General features: G+C 43.6%; 1 protein-coding gene across 1 annotated transcript in view; it reads left to right on the top strand.

Annotated features, from left to right (window-relative positions):
* The first annotated feature begins 9,418 nt into the window (after positions 1 to 9,418).
* LY75 (lymphocyte antigen 75) overlaps positions 9,419 to 15,790 on the top strand; it is a 105,841-nt gene continuing 99,469 nt past the window's right edge. Inside the window, exons 1-2 of the mRNA XM_002812515.6 lie at positions 9,419 to 9,586; positions 15,216 to 15,587. Coding sequence (XP_002812561.4) covers positions 9,493 to 9,586; positions 15,216 to 15,587 — 466 coding nt within the window. The 5' untranslated portion in view covers positions 9,419 to 9,492. The remainder of the gene's footprint in view (positions 9,587 to 15,215; positions 15,588 to 15,790) is intronic.

The raw sequence follows: 15,790 nt of genomic DNA, 5'->3' as shown, positions 1-15,790 counted from the left end.
TAAGAACTGGAACAAGACAAGGACGCCACTCTCGCCACTCTTATTCAACATAGTACTGGGAGTCCTAGCCAGAGCAATCAGGCAAGGGAAAGAAATAAAGGGCATCCACACTGGACAGAAAAAAGTCAAATTGTCCCTGTTTGCAGATGACAAGATCTTATATATAGAAAAGCCTAAAGGCTCCATCAAAAAATTCTTAGCACTGAAAAACCAATTCAGTAAACTCGCAGAATACAAAATCAACATATAAAAATCAATAGCATTTCTATACACCAATAGTGAATTAGCTAAAAAAGAAATCAAGGATGCAATCCCAATAGACACACACACATGCACACACTTAGAAATAAATTTAACCAAGGAGTCTAAAAATATTTACAATGAAAAATTTGAAAACTCTGACTCAAAAAGTTGAAGAAGACAGACAAAAAATGGAAAAATGTCCCCTATTCATGGATTGTAAGAATTAATAGTGTTAAAACGACCATACTGCCCAATGCAGTCTGCAGATTCAATGGAATTCCTACCAAAATACCAATGACATTCTTCACAGAAATAGAAAAAAAATCCTAAAATTTGTATGGAACCACAATAGACTCCAAATAGCCAAAGCAATCCTGAACAAAGAGTACAAAGTTGGAGGCATCACACTACCTGACCTCAAAATATTCTACAAAGCCATAATAAGCAAAATAGCATGATACTGGCATAAAAATAGACACATAGACCAATGGAACAAAATAAAGAACCCAGAAATGAATTCACGAATTTATAGTCAACTGATTCTTGACAAAAGCTCTAAGAACATTCACTGGGAAAAGGACATCTCTTCACTAAATGGTGCTGCAAAAACTGGATATCCATAGGCAGAAGAATGAAATTAGACCTCTATCCCCTGCCATACACAAAAATCAAATCAAAATGAATTAAATACATAAATGTAAGTCCCAAAACTATGAAACTACAAAAAGAAAACACAGGGGAAATGCTTCAGGACCTTGGTTTGGGCAAAGATTTTATGGATAAGGCCTGAAAAGCACAGACAGCAAAAGCAAAAATAGGCAAATGGGATTATACCAAACCAAAAAAACCTTCTACATAGCAAAGGAAACAAGCAACAGAGTGAAGAGACAACCTACAAAATGGGAGAAAATGCTTGCAAACTATTCATTTGTCAAGGGATTAATATCCAGAATATATAAGGAGCTCAACAGGAAAAACACAGGTACCTGATTTAGAAATTGGCAAGGGATCTAAATAGACATTTTTCTCAAAAGAAGACATACAAGCATCCAACAAACATATGAAAAATGCACAACATCACTAATCATCAGAGAAACGCAAATCAAAACCACAATGAGATGTCTTCTCACCCCTGTTAAAATGGCTTCTATCCAAGACAAACAAGAACAAATTCTGGCAAGAATGCAGAGAAACGGGAACACTCATAAACTGTTGGTAGGAATGTAAATTGGTATGACCATTATGGAAAACAGTATGGGAGTTCCTCAAAAAACTAAAAATAGAACTACCATATGATCCAGCAATTCCACTACTGGGATTCCGAAGGGATGAAATAGGTATGTTGAGAGATATCTGCACTCCCATGTTTATGGCAGTACTAGTCAAAATAGCCAAGATGTGAAATCAACTGAAGTGTCCATCAGTAGATGAATGGATAAAGAAAATGTGGCATACATACACGATGGAATATTATTAAGCCATAAAAAAGAATAAAATGAAGTCATTTGTGGCAAAACAGATGAACCTGGAGGACATCATATTAAGTGAAATAAGTCAGGCACAGAAAGATGAAAACTGCATGTTGTCACTCATAAGTAAAAGCTAAATAAGTTGATTTAAAAGTCAAGAGTAAGATAATGAGGCTGGGCACGGTGGCTCACCCCTGTAATTCCAACACTTTGGGAGGCCGAGGTGGGCAGATCACTTGAGGTCAGGATTTTGAGAGCAGCCTCACCAACATGGTGAAACCCCGTCTCTACTAAAAATACAAAAATTAGTTGAACTTGGTGGTGGGTGCCTGTAATCTCAGCTACTTGGGAGGCTGAGGCAGGAGAATCACTTGAACCCAGGAGGCAGAGGTTGTGGTGAGCTGAGATGGTGCCATTACACTCCAGCCTAGGTGACAGAGTGAAACTCTGTCTCAAAAAAAAAAAAAAAAAAAAAAAAAGAGTAGGATAATGGTAACTAGAGGCTGGGAAGGGCAGAGAGGAGGGGGACATTTGTAAGGGGAATACAGAGAGGTTGGTGAATGTATACAAAATTATAGCTACACAGGAGGAATATGTGCTAGTGTTTTATTGTACTGTAGGGTGACTATAGTTAACAATTATTTATTCCATATTTTCAGATAGCTAGAAAAGAGGATTCCGGATGTTCTCAACACCAAGAAATGATAAATGCTTGAGGTGCTAGATATGCTAATTACCCTGATTTGATCATTGCATATTATATACAAGTATTGAAACATCACACTGTACCCCATAAACATGTACAATTATTATGTGTCAATTAAAAGTAATGAAAAGAAAGGAAAATGAAAAAAATTGCTGGCTCTTCCTCCAAGATTGAGAAGCAGATGAGACTAACAGAGAGGTGGTGTACTCACATCAGGTGGCCTTGAGCCTATCAGCAAAGTAAGACCTGAAAGAAGCCCATAGGGAACTGGAGCTGGGTCTTGTCTTGAACAGGAAAAGGACTGGACCATCTGCTTCAGAGAGATATTGGGCAGGTCAAGAAAAAGCCCACAAATGGCAACATTGATAAATACAGTAATGTCATGATGTCATACTTATCAGTGCTAAAATTTTGTGTAGGCTCTCACTATTACCCTTCAAAAATGTTTCTAAAAATCAGGAATTCAGCATTCAGCTAACAGGTTAGGTGGTCCTGAGACTTGACACTGGGTTGTGAGTCCACTTGGTAGAGGGTCACATCACACTCTGATTTCCAGAACTAGAAAATCTGACCTATTCTATCTTTTGCGAAAGTTGGGAAAATAACTGTCCTAAAGTGCAAACCTGATCAGTATTCCCAAGGAGCAGAGACTCCTGGGCTTTGATTATTTATATTCCAACTGTTGTTTTCTTGAACAGATTTCAGCAATGAATTTAGTTTATCCTGAGGAAAGAGCCTCCAATTACATAAGTAAAAGGCAAACACATGACCCCAGTTCTTGCCTCTTTGTTAAAACATGATGAACAAGTGTCTCTGCCAAAGTCAAAAACTTGTCTCTTCATCACATTTCTCACATCCAGAAAATCCTCTTTACCACTGAAATTGTTTCCTTATTCTCCAAAACATGTACATGGGATGAAAATGTCTCCTAGAGAATTCTACCATGCTAGCGATATTACACTCCTACCCAAAACACATTACTGATCCTTGTAACACACTCTTACCAACACTAGCATTTTTTTGACCTGTGATCCACCCTTGGGTGCCCAAATTTCACTTCTACCCTCATCAGAAGCAGGTAACTAGCCCTAAGATGCTCTCATTGGTACTTTCGCAATCTTTCCATCAATCTCAGGGTCTACATCTAATCTCTCTAATGCTTCTCGTGTCCACAGTGGTCACCAAAATTTCTGCACCTCAGTTTCCTTGTCTATAAAGGGAGAGGACAGGGAGTGGACTAAGTGAATGAGTCAACCACATCTACTCCTTGTCCAGTCTCTGCTGTCACTGTTCGGTAGATATGCTAGTTAGGCATTTGCTGTCTGAAATTCTTTCTAAAGTCAGTGGAGAAAATTCAGTTTATTCTAATAAGATGAGCTGCTTAATTTTTTGTTTTGCTTTTTTTTTTTAAGTGGTTGAATTATAACCTTATATTTGCCCTTTGAGGTCTACATCCATGACTACAGTCCTCAAGAGTTTACTTATGACCAGGAATAAATGCAGATCTTAATTGTTGTGGTGTAGTGAGAATTGTTTAAAATTTATTCTTTGGCAAAGTCCTTATCTGGGCCTCCTGGGTCCTTCTTACTACACCTGGGACAATCTGTGGGCATCGTCATAATTGCAGTTTATATGAATCCCACACTAGTTCTCTTCATGCCACAACTCCCCATGCGGTTGAATATGTTCCATGTGTTGTTTCTCTAGTCCACATCTAACTCAATTTTGGATGCTGTCTCAAGGTACAATTCTGTTGTATGTAAAATCAATATCATCAAGGTCCAATAAGGAGAACACAACCCATGCTAGTTAGTTCAATTGAAGAAATCTAATATAGGGAAATAATGAGTTACAGAAGTGTTGGAAGAGCTAAAAATAAGTGCTTATGAGACTACTCTGAAAGCAACAACTACAACAAGCTACTGACATCCATGGGGCCTGAGGACAGGGAAGGGATGTTATCAGTGCAGGAACCAGGGATACATTGTAGGAGCTAGAACATTGGAGAACCCAAAAGGAGCTGGTAGCATGGCAGGGGTTGCCTGGTGGGAGTTGGAACACAAAGGCTGGGGCTTCCAGGCAGGAGCTAGAACCACAAAGAGGCACAGCCACTGCTTGGTCTTCTCCCAAAGCAGAGAAGAAAGAAATACCCTGGGTTCTACTCCTTCCAAATTGCCATCTCAGGCCATTGGCTGACCCTAACCAGAAGGAAACAGGCAAGGGGGGTCTGGCAAGTGCAAGCCAGTTGGGATTCAAAGCAGAAAAGGGCAGGGAACAGATCGAGAAAACAGGCAAATAACCTGTACAAGAATGTGAAAAGGAAATACAAATAACCAATACACAGAGAAAAGTATTTCCAACCTCATTAGCAATCAGGGTAATACAATTTTAAGCCACTAAGAGATACCATTTTACACCCCACCAAAAATTTTACAATGCCAATGTTGATGAAGATGTTCAGCAGTGGGAATGCTTAGGCACACCAATGGGAGTGTAAATCAGAAAGCTCATTGGCATTGTCCAATAATTGTAATGCTACACATACCCTATGCTCCAGGAATTCCATTTCTAGGACCATATCCTCAGGAAACTCTAGCAATGCGCACCAAGAGACAGGTACAAAAACTTCACAGGAGCATTAAGAGCAGCAAATACAAGCTACCCAAAAGGAAACTACCCAGCGGGAAACTACTCAAACGTCCCCCAACAAGAAAATGCATAAAGTGTCCTTTATTCTTATAATGAAATGTTACATAAAAATGAATGAACTATAACTACACACACCAACACAGATGAATGTCACAGACAGAATTTAGAGCAAAAAGACAAGTGACCAAAAAAACCCAACCCTTGAAATGATTCATTTACACAAAATTCAAAAATATGTAAAATTATAGGTACTCTTTAAGGAATGAATCATATATGGGAAAACTGTAAAGAAAGAGTGATGAATAATTCAGAGGAGAGGTTACCTCTATGTGGGAGTAAGGTGAATATGATTACAAGAGGCCAACAAGCATAGCTATTCTTTTTTGGGGTATGATTTATTTTATAATTAAAAAACATGACTTCAGAGGTTCTAAAATCTCCTTTTCCCCTCCTTCCTAATTGTGATTGGGAATAAAATATCACTAACACTCTCACACACTCATTCAAGTTCTATAGTTAGATTTCCATCATGGTGTCTTCACTTGTGGCTATTAACCTGGTCTAGGTATCAGTCTTCTCTGTGTTGTCTCAGTTTCCACATTTATAAAATGAGGATTATAGGGGTACTTACTTTGTAGGATGGTTCCTAAACAAGAGAGTACATGGGAAATGCTTAGCACATGGTCTGGCTTCCAGTGGGTGGCAGATGTTTGTAATTTGTTTACACCATTGTCTCAGCTTGTAGCATCCTCATTGCCTCTATCTACTGAATGCTTCTGATCCAAGGACATCCAGTTCAATGTCTGAAAACTGCTGCTCCCACCCAAGCCAATTTTCCCCTCTTTTAAATGTCTAGACCTTCCAACGCCTGCATAATTTATGAGGCATTACTATATACTTACTTATTCATTCATGCAGCAAATCATGTGCCAGGTATTAGGGACACAGAAGTGAATGAAGCAGGCATAGTCACTGTCTTCATGGAGCCTGCAGCCTGGTGAGAGAGATACACATTAAACAAATGAGCAAGCACAGAATGATCTACTCCAGCTGTGCTAAGTGCTATCAGGAAGAAGTGTGGGAAGCCTGGAGAACCTGTTATAGAGGAAGCTCACCTAGACTGTAGAGTCAAAAAAAAAAATTTCTTTGAGAAAGTAACGTCCAAGGTGAGATCTGAAGGACACATTGCTTTTTATTGTCACCATTGACAATATTTACTGAGAATCTATAACCTAGATGAAATAATCAGTGCACATGTCCCTGAAGAAAAAATCGTGGCAACAGGTAATACACGTTAAATGCCAAGTGAAAGGAATGCACACTATTAGGTAGATATTTGGAAGAAGGTTAACCCCTTGATAGAAGTGTTTTACATAAAATGTCAGATCTAAACAGAAACTTCAAGAAAGGTTGGAACTAAGACAAGTAAAGGGAAAATGGCATTCTGGATATGCATATATGGGCAGAGATAAGAAAAGGCAAGACAGGTTCAGACAGGTAGCTTGAACCAGAGTGACATATGAAGGGAGTAAAGAGAAAGGGTCAGATTAGTCCAGGCACGGTGGTTCACAACTGTAATTCCAGCACTTTTGGAGGCTGAGGCGGCGGATCACCTGAGGTCAGGATTTCGAGACCAGCCTGACCAACATGGAGAAACCCTGTCTCTACTAAAAATACAAAATTAGCCCGGCTGTGGTGGTGCATGCCCGTAATCCCAGCTACTCAGGAGGATGAGGCAGGAGAATCGTTTGAACCCAGGAGGCGGAGGTTGCGGTGAGTTGAGATCGCGCCATTGCACTCCAGCCTGGGCAACAAGAGTGAAATTCCATCTCAAAGAAAGAGAAAGGGTCAGATTGTAGAGGTACTTGCTTTCTGTCTTAGAGTTTTCTTTTTGTATCGTGGGCTTCTCTGGGATTCTCATGAAAGCCTTGTAACCTTCCTCCTCCTCCTCAAAAATAGTGCATTTATAAAGCTGCATAAAATTTCAGGGTTTCATAATTCCCCTTAAGTAGCATTTAGGAGCTCCTGCTATATGCAAATAGCACTGAAAGGATTTGAGTAGAAAAGTGGCATGTTCCAAACAGTGTTTAGAAGGATTCATTTGCCAGAGAGGATAATAACTGTTGGCAGTGAGGTCAATTGAGAAATTATTGCAATATAATGCAAGTAGGAGCTCATATGGCCCTAGGCTAAGGTGGTAGCCCTAGGAATCCATCCATTGATTAAACTAACATTTATTGAGAGCTTACTTTGGGACAGGCCCTGTGCCCAGTGTTGAGGATGTGATAATGAATATGGCAAGACCACTGCCCTCAAGGAGCTCCAAGCTGGGCAGGATCAGAAAGAAAGGCAGGCAGAGGGGATCAGGTCAGTGGCAGTTTCTCCTACTCAGAACTTCCCACCATCTGTTCCTTAGAATAAATTCAAGGCCCTTCACAAAACAGACACAACTCACCTTTCTGCTGTCATTTCCACTGGGGCCCCCACCACAGCCACTTTGATCTCTCTCACAGACACACCCCCTGCAGGGCAGCTACCCTGGACTCTGGACTGTCTTCTGACTCTGCTTGCATTTTCTGGCCTCTGCCCTGTCACTAGTTTTCTCCCACCAGCTCTGCCTGCTCAAATTCCTACCCATTCTTTAAGACCCAGCTAAGATGTTGCCTTCCTTCAACGTTTGTCAGAGTTTCCCCATTCATTCTGCCCTGTGTCACTGAGGGTGCCTGTATTAGGGTTCTCTAGAGGGACAGGACTAATAGGATACGTGTATATATGAAAGGGAGTTTATTAAGGAGTATTGACTCATACAATCACAAGGTGAAGTCCCACAATAGGCTGTCTGCAAGCTGAGGAACAAACAAGTCAGTCCGAGTCCCAAAACCTCAGAAGTAGGGAAGCCAACAGTGCAGCCTTCGGTCTGTGGCCGAAGGCTAGAGATCCCTTGACAAACCACTTTTATAGGTCTAAGAGTCCAAAAGCTGAAGAACCTGGAGTCCGATGTTCGAGGGTAGGAAGCATCTAGCAAGGGAGAAAGGTGAAGGCCAGGAGACTCAGCCAGTCAAGTCCTTCCAACTTCTGCCTGCTTTTATTCTAGCCATGCTGGCAGCCAATTAGATGGTGCCCACCCAGATTGAGGGCCGGTCCGCTTCTCCCAGTCCACTGTAAATCTCCTTGGCAACACCCTCACAGACACACCCAGGAACAATACTTTGCATTCCTTCATATCAGTCAAGCTGACAATATTATCCATCACAGTGCCTCAGTCTCCCCAGTATTCAGGGGAGAGCAGAGATGTTGTCTTTTTGTCCTCCTGTTCCATGGCGTGCCCAGATCCTGTGATGGCAGGTGCTCACTATATCTATGGAACTGAAAGGCCAGACCCTGGGGAGAGGACAGAGCCAAGGCAGGTTTGGGTGCCAACTGTGAAGCCTTGGCAGTGGGAGTCAGGAAGAGCAACCTAGGTCTTTGCATCCTCATGCAACAAGGATGGAGGCCACCTCAAGTACACATTATGTGCTCAGCAAAGACGGGATTTAAAAGTATAAAACATTCACATTTGAGCAACTTAGGTCATTAAGAATTTGGCCTCTTTATAACGAGAGCAGTGTCCCACAGGAAGAGAGTGAGTGGGACATGAAATTTCCGGTTCTGCATGCAGACTTCTACATTTCTACCAGCTAATTAACATTATCATTAAATTATTAAGCAAAGAGCTTACTCGCAAAGGTCAACTTGTTATAAAGCATAAGTCATCCTTGGAAGTGTCGTTTGGTCATTCTAGTAATTCTTGCTTTTAATTCTTTAACAACTATGGGTAGAACGGCAGTGTACCATTATTCCACCTTTGTTTGCACTATCAAAATACCCAAGACGTTGCCAAGGACGACTGAATTCTTAGGCTTGGCCGCAGCCACCCACAGGGCAGGTGCTCACTTCCTCCTCCGGGGTAGAAGAGATCGTGGGTCCCTTTCCAGTCCAGGCTGGAATGGAGAAGTCGTCCCTGACCACAGTGCGCTAGGCAGAGGCCAAGGTTCTAAACTGACAGAACCCACCCACCAGGGCGGTGCCAAGTCCCAGTAAGGGCCGCATCTCCCCAGCTTGGCTGATGAAGAGGCGGGGACCGAACCCTCCAGTGCAGGAGCCTGTGCGGTGCCTGGCTCTCCCACCGACCCGCACGTACCTCTTCCTCGCGGGTCCTACCCCACGCAGGTATCTAGCGCCCCGCCCTGTTCATTTCCCACACCCGGCCCGCTCCGCCCCGGGGCCGAGGAGACGCACGTCTGATTGGCCGAGGGCGGCGGGGGCGGGGCCGGGGCGCCCCCAGAGGCCTAGACAGAGGTGCGGGCGGGGCAGGCCGCGCTCAGCAGGAGGGGCGGGAGCCGCGTGCGCCCGAGGACCCGGCCGGAAGGCTTGCGCCAGCTCAGGATGAGGACAGGCTGGGCGACCCCTCGCCCCCCGGCGGGGCTCCTCATGCTGCTCTTCTGGTTCTTCGATCTCGCGGAGTCCTCTGGCCGCGCAGGTAACCGCGGGCGCCTCCGCCCCGCAGTCCGCTGGGTTCCTCGACGCCGCAGCTCTGCTGCCTTGAGCCCCGGGCAGGGCTGCTCCCCTGGGGCAGGTCACGGCTGCTTTGCTGTTGCGGGGGTGGGGGGGGCTCCGGAGCCAGAAGAGTGAGTCGCAGGGGAGGTCTCGCAGAGGAGGCTCCCCAGTGCCCTCGGGGGCCCGGAGGAGGGCGCGGTGGATGTGGGAGGACAGGGCCCTTCTGGTGCAGAGGGGACGCGGTGCACCGTAGAGTAGGCGCACGGAGGCTTTTTTGGCCGGGTGCCCTGCTCCGTCGCCTCTCTTATAAAATGTTGCTGGAGTATGGGGTTCCCTATCTGCCCTCTGCGTCCAGTCCCTCCCGTTCTCGCTTTTCCTTCGCGCCTTGGTCACCTTGGCCACAGGGCCAAGAGGAGCCTCCACCCACAGCGCCAAGGATTCCCAAGGATTCCCGGATTTCACTGAGCCTACGGTGCGCATCAGGAAGGAAGTCAGGTTAAATAAACCATCTCCTCCGAAAGTGACCAAGACCAAGAGTCAGCTATGATGCCCTCACCCACCGCCTAGAGCAGCAAACCTTTCTTCTCATTGGTTTATCAGCTCCAAATGACCCCGCTCCCCCAAGGCTGACAGCCTCATGCTGAAGGGCACTTCCTCCTTGGGACCTGCTTGGGGACCTGCTGCCTCTCACTGCGGAAGCAGGACCAGAAACAGACAGCCTTCATTGATGTTCAGGGTAGTGCCAGCCCCACCCCACCACACCCCTTGGCAGCAACCGGTTGCTTTTACTTTCTCTTTTTGTCTGGGCGAGAGGTGTGCAGAGGACTTTGTTTCTTGGTTGGACCGCATCATGGGCACTCAATGGGCCACCCTCCACCAGCCACTTCTGTTATCGTGCCTGTATGAGGAAGGAAAAGACTGTCCAGGCAGTTTGAAAAACATTAAATTGTTGGTGGCTCTTATTTTCTTTGCAGCTAAGCTAAGTTACCATCTGGTTTAGACTTCCTTCGGAGAGCGATGGGAAGAGATTTCTCAGAGTGTGAATGGCATCGTCCTATCTACAGCAAGGACCTGGAAATGAACCCTGCTCTGAGTCACACTTCTCTATTCTCCTTTGACCCTGTGTGCTAGGAACCACCAAAAGAATCCTTTAAAATAAGATCCTTTATTGCCTTGATAATTTATTCTGCCTGCCCCACAATCCAAGGTGGAAAAGTTCACTGCAGCAACTAACTACAGTGAATATGCACTAACTTTTCAATCACTAACTTCTTGGTTCCCATGGACATCTGCTTCAGTCCTGTTTTTATCTCCTTCACAAACTTCAAGATTTCCTTAATTCTTGCAATCTCTGCAATCACTGCCCTTTATCACTGACCCAAAGTGAAAAGCACCAGGTTTAACTCTGTTCCCCCTGTGCTATGTCCCCACAGGTTTTGTTATCCTGTATCCTTCCTTACTCCTAGCAACTACTCTGATTGATTTTCTCTCGCCCTCAGAGCAGACTTGTGGCCTTGTTTGGGGAAGCACTGGAATTTTGAACCCCCAGCCATTTGGGTCAATTGTTTGGCAAGAGTGTCCGCTTCATGATGCTGGTGATGGCATGCACCTCGTCACATGTGCACGGCTAGGCTTGTGCAGGTGGCCTCTATTACCCAAACACTGAAGGAGCACCTTTTGTCCTTGGGGAGATGCCAGGTGCTTAGTTTACATTTTTGCCTGCTTGGAGAGCTAACAGCTTGAAGTAAACCAATCCATCAGGGATTCCTGAGGTTTTCACCAGCCAACACCACCCAATCGTGCGTGAAGACTTTCTGACTCCCTGGACATTGCCATGGACTCAACTGTCACTTCAGGACCTGTTTTTGAACTAACAAACCTAGACTTCTGATTCTCTCTTGCTGCACCTACCTGTACATTCTGAACACAGGGTGGAGACTCTACAAAATGCTTAATATGTGATCTATGGACGGTTCCCCTGAAATTATAAATGCTGCCATCTTCATCCTTCTTGTTTTCCCAAGCTATTTCCCTATCCATTTGTCTGTGGTTATAAATGTCAATATCCAGCTTCTCTTTGGAATGTGTGAAGCTCTTTGGTCTAGGGACCAAAGGCAGGAATTATTTAGTGATCAGACAATAAGAAAACACTGGGAGAGATGATTTGCCTTTGATGGATGTAAAAATACTAAAAATTTATTTTCAATTTATGGTAATGTTACTTAGCCATTTTCTTTCAAACACCACTGGAGGATTTATATAAAATGAAGCATATACAAAATGCATCTAGGGGGTAATGAGGCTTCTTTTCATCAACTTCTGCCTTTTAGATTTGCCCCAATATTGTATTTGGAGGTAAATATTAAAACTCCATTGAGGACTGGTATAAAGTTGTAAAGTGAACAAAACCCAATAGAAAGCTATCGATAAAGAATCTATTTTATAAAATAAGTTTTATAAAATAAAATCTACTCCGTAATTACCTTTTCAAAGTATATTTCTAAAATAGCTTATATGCCCTTCTATACCAAATTTTCTAAATAAGGGATCATGTTCACTCTTTCTCAGTCCTCCTTCCAGCTCTTCAACCTACTATCCCAATAAGGGTCATAAGACTGAGGCAGTTTCAACAGCTCCTGCTAAGGGTAAAGAAAGATACAGGGAAGCATCATGAAAGGATAGGACTCTCCCTATCTAATGTATGCTTATACATACCTTATATATGGAGGCTAATAAGTTTCCTTTAAGTGTATCAATAATTAAGATCTGTACTAAGTGACTACTGTAAGTGTCACATTGAAATTGCATACTTGGTTCAAACAAGGGATTAGTCTGAGAAAAACATCTATATTCAGAGATGTAGCAGTTTGTTAGGAAGTTTGGCAGCTCCACTTTAACACAGCTACTCCACACCTCTCCTGTAGTGTTTTAGTGTTTCAATCTAGGACTCCTAACTCCTGCTTTTTCCACTGTATAAAGAAATGTAGCTAATCCATTGGATTCTACAAAAACTTTGAAAAATCCAGAACTGCAAACTGCAAAGGAAGGCAAAGCTGCTGCTTCCCCAGTTTACCTGTTTGGGATCGAGCACACAAAGCAGAATGCCCGGGAAAGACAGCAGCAAGACTACAGGGCAGGAGAGGGGATGTTTCCAACAAGGGTGATGGGCACGTCTCCTGCCGGAGCAGACTTCTTTTTTCTTCTGTAATTTTTGATACTTTGGAATGCAAGATTTATTTTGGAGAGGCAAGAGAGAATAGTTTGGAAAAGATGTAGATCAGAGATCTGAGTAGCTATTGAATTGTGGGAGAAGGTCATGAGAGAAAGTGTAAGTAGTAATCTTATAGTACATTTTCCTTTTTTGTTGACTGTCCTCCCAGCCTGTGTCCATCAAGTGGAAAATGGCAGAGGAATGTCAAATAATCTTATAGTACATTTTCCTTTTTTGTTGACTGTCCTCCCAGCCTGTGTCCATCAAGTAGAAAATGGCAGAGGAATGTCAAAGAAGAAAGTGTGAGGGATGTGGCTGGGCACGGTAGCTCATGCCTATAATCCCAGCACTTTGGGAGGCCGAAGTGGGTGGATCACCTGAGGTCAGGAGTTCGAGACCAGCTTGGCCAACATGGTGAAACCCCATCTCTACTAAAAATACAAAAATTACCCGGGTGTGGTGGCGGGCACCTGTAATCTCAGCTACTTGGGAGGCTGGGGCACGAGAATCACTTGAACCTGGGAGGCGGAGGTGGCAGTGAGCTGAGATTGTGCCACTGCACTCCAGCCTGGGCAACAGAGCAAGACTCCATCTCAAAAAAAAAAAAAAATGTGAAGGATGAAAGCTGCTATGGCAAATATCCTTAGCTGCAATCCTGTGGAATACTTTTAAAATTCAAATTTAAAATAACTTTAAGCTTTAAAGGTTGTTGTTGATGTTCTTGTTTCTCTTGTTGTTGCTTCTGTTATTTAAAACAAAACAAAAAAATCCTTCCAAAGTTCAAGCTGCAGTCAGACTTAATTTTATGGTTATTATTTACATGGTAAAATTCCCCTCAAGTCACCACTCCCTGGTATGGGAATTTTTAACTCTGAAAGCCTTTGAACTATTACTAGGAAAAGCATCTGGTGTTAGTGAAACCAGTGACTGTGAAGCTGGTATCAAAATGAAAGTGCGTTTTGGGAACCAAAATTTTATAGGTCTTTCCGCTGAACTCTGGTTCATTGACAGTGATTGCTTAAGCTTGTCTAAAATATTTCAGCTTTACTCTTATCAACATGATGATTTGTGCTATAATTGTTTAAAATTTTCCTTTGTAAAAGAACTAACCAAATTATCCAATTATAGTTTGTTGTAACAGATGTGAATCTTATTCCACAAACTCAGGTGTGCAAGAAACAATGCATTACTTTATTTTCAGAAAGCCAAATTAAATTTGATGCTGAGCTCCCATTCCACCAGGTTGCCAGAACTTCAGTAATTTTCCTTACTGGGGTCTTTCCCAGCTCATGCAAAGTGCCAGGGGAACATTCAGGGAGGATTCTTCTTTAGTCATTGGATCCCGCTGGTTACCTCTGGGTTCTCCATTGTCCAAACCCACAGGATCTTGAATCTGGTGGCTCAAGACTCAACAGCCATTACTCTGGTAGTTCCTGGAGTTTGGGGTTCAGCCTTCTTAGGTGATCCACACAGTCAGTCCCCCCAGGCTTTCCCCAGGCCCTATCGCCTTCCTGAGGGTGCCACAAGCCAGTGTATGGCTGGATAGTAGCAGACGACTGTGATGAAACTGAGGACAATGAAACTGCCACAATGGAGGTGGCCACAGGTTCCCCTACCCTCAGAACCCAGACCTCTATTTCTTCTTGTTTCTGTACCCCACTGTTCTGCTGCTCCCTCAGAAATTTCCCCATTTCCTCTGAGATACCTCAATGAATTTAGGCCTCCAAAAAATATCTAGGGGGAAGTGGTCTTTAAGAAAATTGTCCTTAAATTTTCCTTTTTAGTGGCCACACTAACTTGCCCTAAGGCAGAGGAGCACAGAGGCCTCACTATGTATTTGGATCTGAAGAAAGGAACATATATATAGTGAACATGCTGTGTTAAGCATCGACTTTTCATGTAATAATTTACCCTGCCATAGTAGCTAACGTGTAAGCAAGGCAGAATTATGGTCCCAACTAGACTTTTCATTGAGATGAAAACTAAAGAGCTTCTTTTATCTTATTAAATGAGAAGGGAAAAATCTTTCATGAAATAGCAACAACAAATGTACATGCTACTCTACATGCTTTACATGGATTAGCTCCTTTCATGCTCACACCCATCATATGAAAACTGGAGCACAGAGGTTAAATGATTTGCCCTGATCCTATGGCTAATAAGTAGCAGGAGCAAAATATGGACCCAGGCGGACTGGTTCCAGAGCCCGTGCTCTGACCCTGCACACTGCACTGCCTCTCTGCTCACCACTGTCCCACCTTGTGTAGTCCCCTGCAGCTTAAAAAGAGTGGGAACAGTCTGAGGATGGGAACAGTCCAGTAGTGCTCAGACTCTCCTCAGCAGGCAGGAAGCAAGGCACTTCAACCACATAATCTACAATCTGTCTGTCCATTTGACTCAGCTAATGACCCCTTCACCATCGTCCATGGAAATACGGGCAAGTGCATCAAGCCAGTGTATGGCTGGATAGTAGCAGAAGACTGTGATGAAACTGAGGACAAGTTATGGAAGTGGGTGTCCCAGCATCGGCTCTTTCATTTGCACTCCCAAAAGTGCCTTGGCCTAGATATTACCAAATCGGTAAATGAGGTGAGAATGTTCAGCTGTGACTCCAGTGCCATGCTGTGGTGGAAATGTGAGCACCACTCTCTGTACGGTGCTGCCCAGTACCGTCTGGCTCTGAAGAATGGACATGGCACAGCAATCTCAAATGCATCTGATGTCTGGAAGAAAGGAGGCTCAGAGGAAAGCCTTTGTGATCAGCCTTATCATGGTGAGTATTAGAGAGGGACTTTGACCGATTTGCTGTTGTGCTTGTCACATGTGGCATTGAACATGCACAATTTAGTAAAAATAGAGTCGTACGTTAGTAAGGGCAGTGAGTAAGCTCTTCAGTTCCAGGCCCTGTGCAGTTACTTTGAGCGACATTCTTACAAGTCCATGGTATTTGCCTCTACTTTGCAGGTAAGGCTAAGA

The sequence above is a fragment of the Pongo abelii genome, chromosome 11 (assembly GCF_028885655.2).
Source record: "Pongo abelii isolate AG06213 chromosome 11, NHGRI_mPonAbe1-v2.0_pri, whole genome shotgun sequence".
In the NCBI taxonomy this organism is placed as follows: domain Eukaryota; kingdom Metazoa; phylum Chordata; class Mammalia; order Primates; family Hominidae; genus Pongo; species Pongo abelii.
This window is presented reverse-complemented; position numbering and strand designations above follow the sequence as displayed.